This window comes from Populus euphratica, unplaced genomic scaffold (genome assembly GCF_000495115.2).
Source record: "Populus euphratica unplaced genomic scaffold, PopEup_1.0 scaffold936.1, whole genome shotgun sequence".
NCBI lineage: Eukaryota > Viridiplantae > Streptophyta > Magnoliopsida > Malpighiales > Salicaceae > Populus > Populus euphratica.
The window spans coordinates 1,457-9,909 of NW_011500473.1; the positions used below are offsets into that span (position 1 = coordinate 1,457).

Sequence of the window (8,453 nt, forward strand, 5' to 3'; positions counted from 1 at the left end):
ATTATTACCTATGGATTTACTGACGAAAAAGGCATGTAAAAAATTAAAATTATCCGCTTTATTTCATTGGTATTTCCCTCGAAAAATATCATATGTAATTCTATCGGTAATTATTTAAAAATATTTTTAAAAAATCCATTTTACAAAACTATAAAATAATTAAATTAATATAAATCAACACTCTATAAAACCCAAAACACTTAGAAAAAAGAAGAAGAAAATCATATGAAAAAAAAAATCCTACAACAATATTCATACAATTATTAAGAACAAAAATAATTAAAAAAATAAAATACATATAGTGAAAAAAAAATATGAAAAAATAAGAAGAAAAATCTTATCTTAATGTGATTGCAAGTGAAGCTAAGAAGAGAAAAAAAATCCTTAGAGTATATTAATTAAAAAAACTAAGAAGAAAAAAAAAGAATAATACATATTTGAGTATGAAGGAGAAGAGAAGGAGTTGAGGAGCAGAGAGAAAAGAAAAAAAAAATGGATATTGATGTTTTTTACATATAGAAAAGGAAAGGAAGAAGAAGAAGAAGAAAAAAGCCTCATCTGTTGTGAAATTAAGGATTATAGGCTTTTTTTAGGCATTTTACCGATGGATAATTAAATATTAATATTTTTAATCATTCTGTTAGTGCTTATAGATGTAGTATTTTATTTAAAATTTTAATTTAATAAAAAATTCCAGAAACCGTCAAATATCATCGATGATTTTTTAATATATCGGTTATTCCATCTGTAATATTTAATATAAAATTTTAATTTAACTAAAAAATTTTCAGAAAACCATCAAATAACACCGACTACTTTTTAATCTATCGATGAATTTTTTTCCATTGGATTCCTTTTGTATTACTATCATTCTGTTGGTAAAAAAAACACGTTATCGTTTTTTTCTTTATTTTAATTAATAAAATATTTCTATTAGTAAAATCTATCAATAATTTACTAATAAAAATATTTCTTTAATATTTCTATTTGTATTTATCAATTTTTAGTAGTGTCATTTATGTCTCTACTACTAATTTAGCTTATCCAAACTTCGCTAGAATCCATATTTATCACAAGGTCCTTTTTTATAAATGGCTTGCCCCCACTTCGCTTACAGAATTAAAATATCTTAGGAGTCCAAATTGAGGTGTTTAAAGTATTAAGATTATTAAATGACACATACATCCTTTTCTGTAGATTGCAGAAAACTGCAGTAAGATACGTAAGAAATACTCTTGTATGTGGTAAAACCCACGAGCATTTTACACCTCCGTGCTACCTTTTAGAAGACACAACACAGCAAGAGACCGAATTAAAAGCAATCTACTTTATAAGATGGGCACCCCAAAGCATATAAAGATCCCATTCAGACTCTGTATTTCCATATAAACGGGAGGAAGTCAAAGCCAAAGTTAAGCGACCTAATAAATCCACATGCTTTAGGCAACCTACAATGATTAGTTCAGGACTTCCCCAGAAGCAACGGCCAACTCTCCAGCTTCATCGAGATGAACTTTAGGTTTCCAACAAACCTGCAAAAGGATGTAAATAAAAATTAAGTGAAAAATTTGACACGATGCTGCTTCCAGAATCCTGACGGTAAATGGGATATAAATAAATGACCTTGGAATGTTAGAATGATGAGGTGCCCACTGAAGAGTATCCTGCAGCTCTCATCTCTTTAAAAGTTCCAGATAACCAGTCCAGGCCCTCATAAAGTCCATCTCCCCTGAGAGCGCAAGTCCCCTGTATGTGCCATTTTCTGTTCTGGAGTTCGAAAAGACCTAGTCCTTCGCAGACTTCCATTGGGGTCATTGCTCCTTTCTGAACAAGAAAAATGGAGTCCAACATATCACTATAGATATAACCATTGAACAAGCATGCAATAAAAATCAACATGTATTTGTATTTCGATGCAACACTCTCATTGAATTCTTATGCAAGCTTACGGCAAATCTATTAACAATGATGCAAATCTATTAACAATGATCCAAATCACTATAGAGTGAGGTATAGATATAGCAAAGGCTGTGGTGTCTTGGCCATCGACATGAAGCTAATAGCGAAGGACAAAAAAATGGACCTCAACATATAGAAAGCATTTGCTGCTCTCAGCCTTCTCTAGTTTGTCCTCCTTACACTGGAGAGTTTTTGCCCTTCACTTCATCTGTTCGTGGATAAAATTGATTGATATTGTTTGCTCAAATTAATGAATGTTCTATTTCCAATTTTAAACTATTTAGCCATTGAGAAAGTAGAATCATTATCATGCATTTGTTCATCAGATGTTCACTCTCTGGGATGTTGGGGTATGAGTGGCATTGGCAAAACAACCATCACTGGAGAAGTGTTTGATCAGATCTCTACTCAATTTGATGGTTCCTGCTTCCTTGCCAAAGTTAGAGAACAATTGGGAAATTATGGAATACTTCATTTACTGAAATAACTTCTTCTAATGTATTGACCAACACCATCATGAGACTCAGAAAGAACTTGCAGAAAAAATGGAAACAGCAACCTGCTGTGCTTTCATTCAAATGTCCATGTGGTCTTAGCAAATCAAAACAGAAGGCCCTGGGGTGGGGGAAAGGGAAGGAGATTGAAAGACATGAAAACAGGCCCTAAAGTATCTAAATACTGTTTCAGACATATGGATGCCACCTTTCCATTAAAGCCATAGCAGATTTAATAAATCAGCCCTTTTATACAAGCTTCATTTCACCTTGCAAATTTCTAAAGTCCAAGATCTAAGTGCCAAGAACTCTTCAGCAAGCACATGAGATGTAAGAGCCTTGATGCATGACATAAGAAGCAAGTCTGAGAAGGCATAATTACTACTCGCATCTAGTGCAGTTGATAAACTTAGAAAGCAGTCCGGCAGTCAAGTATTTTAATCAAATCCCTACTAGAGAAAGTTAATAGCTTGATGTTATGAATTTTACTCAAAATTAGTGAGGCTTCACCAAGTGATTCTCTTGTTTAAAAGAACAAAAGATTGATCTGAACAGAAGTTTTAAAACCTATATATTTCCAGAATAAGCAAAGTTTTTCAAATTTCTAGCTGCAGCTTGCCAAATATCTAAGTTCAGCATTTCAGATGCATCTTTTCTAAACAAAAGAGTCTTAATATTATCCTGATGTTTCAACACTGTTGTCAAGGTATCATATCTGGGTTTGATACCTGTTCTTCCTTTTCTTTTCTTTCCTTTTTTTTTTTTTTGCAATGTTAAAATTAGAAGAAAAAAATAAAGATTGCCTTATGTACATTTCAAATACAGATATCATCCAGAATAAGTAGGAGGAAATAAATACCATCTAAAAAATTTACCAAATGCAAATACTATTTTACAGCCAAAAAGAAAAGATTTACCATTATCACTGTAATGAATTCAAACAATACAGAACAGTCCTTGTTCAAAACTCTCAGAAAGTTTATTATGCAGAAAAGACTATATTTCAGGTATCATACATCTTAATTCATATTTCATCTTTCATTAGCCTCACATTTTTAGAAGCATGTAGCTCAAAGGATTGTCACCTTGAGAAATATACAGATGTCAGCACAAAAGTTAAGAGATCCATTCATGCAGATATGCTGAGATTAGGGCTGTCACAAACCTCCTCCCTATTCCCCCATGTTGATGAGCTTATAATTGCATAGGGGTGCAGAAAGACAAATGTTATGGGATAGGATAATTTCCCTTTTCTCTGTATGACGTCATGATTCAGGTTCATTTGGGTGAGTATTGTTAGCTGATTCTGTTTTTATGCTTTTATATTTTAGAGGATGTATTATTATCTAACATGATTTTGTAATTCTTTTTGTCCGTTAATATAACTTCCATTAATCTTAAAAATATTCAGGTGTAGCTCATTTTTTTTATTTGAGTAATGAGAAAACAAATGTAGGTGAATTTGCCTAGATTATAGTTTATCCAATAAATTACTGAAGTGGGTAATGAACAAATCTGGAAACAGAACGAGGCCTTTTTATATGAAACAAAATAACTGATAACCTGCCCTACGAATAAAATATGGAGATTAACAATTCATATACAAGTTCATCAAACAAGAAACCATACATGAATACCAAATTGCATTGCATGGTTTCAGTCAATGCAAATATAGAGAATCACAGGATAAATGATTGGCACAACAGGCTCCAGGAGTCAGTCACAGCAAAAGGGCAGCTTAGATTGAATAGACATGGTGATTAATCATTGTAGCAAGTAAAATGAGTGCGTGTCTGTGTGTAGTTAGTCTTTTGAATTATGATTATAAACTTGTACTGGGATTTTATATCCTCTCTGCTCTACATCTAAATCATAAAGACAAAATCTTCTCTGTGATGTTCTACTTTGCAAGATTGCGAGGGTCAGAATGTATCTGTGCAGGACATTGACTTGGATATTTCAATTCGTATGCGGCTCATCAGAATCACTTAAGGAGTACTCGTTTAATGAGTTTTATGTGTGTGGGAAAGCACATCAAAAACCACTAATAGAACTCACCATGTCCTGTTTGTTGGCAAACACCAAGATGATACTGTTGAGCATAAATGGATCTTTGACGATGGTCTGAAAGAAAAGGTGGTGGTCAACTTAGAACTCTTTCTAACACTAGCATGGTAAAATCTGCATACCTTTCTGAATACACAACCTGAAATTCTGCCTTAGCTCTTCCAATTCTCTCCCGGTCCAACGAATCAACAACATATATCTGCATAGAGAAATATACTTACTACTGAAAACAAGGTACAAGCAGTTGTACTATTACAAGACCCTTCAGCTTCAAGACAAAGCATATGAGTAGCACAGACGTATATGTGGATCAATGCAAAGCGAAAATCGAGATTTAGAAAGAAACAATGGATTGCAAGAAGCATAACCGGGCAAAATAAGACACGCTGACAATAGCCATTACCAGTCCATCGGTGTTATTGAAGTAATGCCTCCAGAGCGGCCTTAGTTTCTCTTGTCCACCAACATCCCAAACGGTGAACACCACATTCTTATACTGAACTTTCTCCACGTTGAACCCTGTGGGAGAAAGGAGGCATAAGCATACCTATATAATACTTAAGCGCTGCTCCTCCGATCAATGGAAGCATACCCATAATATAAGGAAAGATGTTGCAAGAAAAAAAGACCAACCAATAGTAGGGACAGTGGATAACACTTCTCCAATGTGCAACTTGTAAAGTATGGTAGTTTTACCCGCTGCATCGAGTCCGAGCATGACAACCTAATTCAGCTCCAAACAAGTTTGGATTGGCGAGTTTCAAGAATACAGTCAAAATCTCTTGAATTTCACTTCTCATGCGAAATTAATTTGAATAAAGCAAAAGGATATGCCAGAGAAGAGTACCCGCATCTCGGTATTGCCGAAGAAGGTGTCGAAGAGCTTGCGAAAGGCTTGACCCATCCCCTCTCTATGATGATGATCTTCCCAGGTGTTCCTCAAGTCTATCACTTACTGTCTAGTACTTCTTGTCTGATCTAAATCTAATAGAGTTCTGTTTCTCTCTTCTTGTTTATACTCTTCTTTCTCTCCAAACAGAGAGAATAATGACACGACACAGATGATCGCACGCCATGGCCTCTGCTTTTCTTCCCTTTTCTTCCCGTCCACATGGAATTTCATTTATTCATTTTCTTCTCTCTCTCGACTTTTTAGGCTAAATTTCGTCACTGTCAACTTCCACTTTATTTCTTCGCTACCCTTGTATTTTCCAAAAGTTCTTATGGTGCCTCTCGCTTGCTTTTTGTGCTTGCTCTTAACATTTCTTTTGTACAAGGTGAGAAATCCATTTATTTGCACCTTCATCGTTAAAAAAAAAAAAAAACACAGAGAGAAAGACACAAAATTCAAAGTTTCCCTTCTTGAAAAATCTAAAGATTAGGGATAAGTTATTACAAGAGTGGTTATTACAAGAATAATTCATAATTCATACAACTTGTGAGCTCATCTATTTCATGGCAGTGATGTGTGTTAGAATTTCAATTATACTACAATATTCATTACTCTAATTGTTAAATACCCTTGTTTTGCATAGAACTTGATCGATGAGATGATTAATAATGTAAACATTAATCTCTTTTATTAATGTTTGATCTCAACTATCTTCACAGAGTGAATAGCTACTATTCTTAATCAAAATATAGGTAGTTGCTTATTTTAAATGTAAAAAATACCCTCCATAATGTGGTAAATTGAGCATTGTTACATTAAAATATTGACCATGTTTTACTTACTAACATATTATCAAACTAAGAAACTTCAAAATGAAATGTTGTTTGGCTTAGATGTATGTTTAGGATTGTAAGAATTGTTACATTAAGTTTTTATCTTATAATTAATCAATTAACACCTAGATCTTCATCTTTTTATCCAAAAATCTCCAATTTATTTTTGCTAAAAAAAATGATTTTCAGAAAACATAAGTTTACTTCTCCAATAGAAATAACATCTTCCAATGCTTCTAAACAAAAATAATATATAATCACTTGTTGTCAAAAATACATTGATTGTATCCCTAAAATATTGAGAAGTCATAAGAAGAGCTCTAGAAAAAATGAATGAGGAACATCCTGGCCTTTACAAAGAAGAAATTATCCTAAAAAGAGATAGCTTCTTCCTTTTTTATATTAATAAAGAAAAGCTTCAACTTTAGGATGACTGCATCAACTTGAATATCTAAAATAAGTTGAGGTTTACATGGTCATTAATTTTAGGGCCCGTGGGATTAGTCGTGATGCGTGTAAGCTAGCCCGGACACCCACGTTAATCTAAAAAAAAAAATTAATTCTAATATGGCCTTATGTTGCCACCAATTACTACACCAACTAACTACGAAGAGTTCAACATTATTTTATTAAGGAATGGAAACTCTCCCTTTTCTGGTCAATCAAGTAATGGCTTTATCTTCAAGTATGGAAGTATGGCATGTAGATCATTACTTTGTATAATTTGTCCATGATAGGAGGTCTGTACCGAGAGGTGAATAAATATCACTCTTTTAAAAATAGAAAATAAAGAAGAAAAATTTTCAACCCCATATGAACATGTAGCCTTCCTTCTATATTGGTTTTATAGGAACTTGATATATTCTAGATTAAAAAAACTAATTAATTCCTATTTGAAGATAATTATGGTCTAAGTGTAGAATTATAACTTGTTGGATTTCTCGAAACACACACACAATAAAAACTATAAATTTAAAAAAAAAAATGAAAGTCTCAAAGATCTCGTTAAATGAATTTAAAATTATATATAGTTTATAAGAGAATTACCTGAAGATCAGATTTTTTTTTTTTTTGCTTTGAATATTTACTTCAAGATTGAGTTGTCGTAGACCACAACTCATCCAAATGTATGGTCTCTAACGATAATCTACACAAACCACTAGTAAGAAATCTTCTAAACCCTTTTAGAAGAGAGAGATTGTTATGTCTTTGAATGTTAGTTCTTTTTTTTGTGTGTGTTTTTCATATGTTTCTGTATATTATACTCTACTCTCAGAAAATAAAAAGCATAACTTTCTATTTATAGAAAAACCTGAAAACCCTATAAATAGAAAAATATCAATTTTTCCCTCGAATAATATCGCATATATTAATTCAGAAAAATTTTATAAATTTATTCAATTAAGTTTCTACTTGATTTTTCTAGGTGTATAATTGTAATTCTCTATATAAATTATACACTACTCAATTTCTAAAATATATTTACAATCAAGTCACATTTGATTAATCATTCCATTTTAATTTATGATCAATTATTCTTATATGTGTGACATTAGGTTTCCTAATAAGTTGATACAAGAATAAATCATAATCCTAAATAAAATAGGATTAAATTAATTAATTTATTATCAATTCAATAATTAATTGATTTATATTTGAAGATCAAGTACAATGTTTAACAACCTGTCATGTTCTTCTAAATATTAAAAAAATTATAAATGGTTTGACTTAACATTTCAATAATCGATTTCTCAAAGTAATTATTATACATGCATCAGCAATATCCTAATTTAGATATTATAGTATGGAGTATATTTACTATATCAAATCATGTTTGTTCTTAACACTATAGTTATTTGTTTTTCGAATAAGATTTGAAATTTTTTTCAAATCTCATTCCATCTTGTACAAGAATTTATAATCAATATTATTTAAGAATATATAAAAAAATTTCTCTAATTTACCTAGAGTGATGAATCCTCTCTTGGTTATTTAAATATCTTCATATAATTTATGTTATATCTAATATCTACCCATTTGTTTTCCTTGATAAGAGCAATATGTAGTAGACAAACACCTACATATTAGTTTTAAATCTCCTTCATAACTTAGTTTATAAGAACAACTATTTCTTTTTATAAAAAAAAAGAACAAAAGCTTATATATAGAAATTAATTATAGCCACTGAGACTTTATCTATATATCTAT

General features: G+C 31.6%; 1 protein-coding gene across 1 annotated transcript; it reads right to left on the bottom strand.

The window, feature by feature from the left end:
- Positions 1-1,305: 1,305 nt before the first annotated feature.
- Positions 1,306-5,706, bottom strand: LOC105114899 (ADP-ribosylation factor 1-like 2). The gene is made up of 7 exons (XM_011011614.1): positions 5,368-5,706; positions 5,154-5,244; positions 4,924-5,039; positions 4,660-4,719; positions 4,512-4,577; positions 1,624-1,824; positions 1,306-1,532 (listed from the first exon to the last, which is right to left on the bottom strand). Exons 1-6 carry the CDS (start codon positions 5,422-5,424, stop codon positions 1,633-1,635), a joined length of 582 nt encoding a protein of 193 aa, XP_011009916.1. The 5' UTR covers positions 5,425-5,706; the 3' UTR covers positions 1,306-1,532; positions 1,624-1,632.
- Positions 5,707-8,453: the final 2,747 nt, after the last annotated feature.

Bases quoted from the DNA above. Each gene is read 5' to 3' on its own strand.
- LOC105114899 (XM_011011614.1), bottom strand. From the start codon at position 5,424: ATGGGTCAAGCCTTTCGCAAGCTCTTCGACACCTTCTTCGGCAATACC. The intron at 5,245-5,367 runs GTACTCTTCTCT...GAGCTGAATTAG, and splicing joins TCGGCAATACCGAGATGCGG to GTTGTCATGCTCGGACTCGA. The intron at 4,578-4,659 runs GTTGTGTATTCA...CTTTTCTTTCAG, and splicing joins GAGCTAAGGCAGAATTTCAG to ACCATCGTCAAAGATCCATT.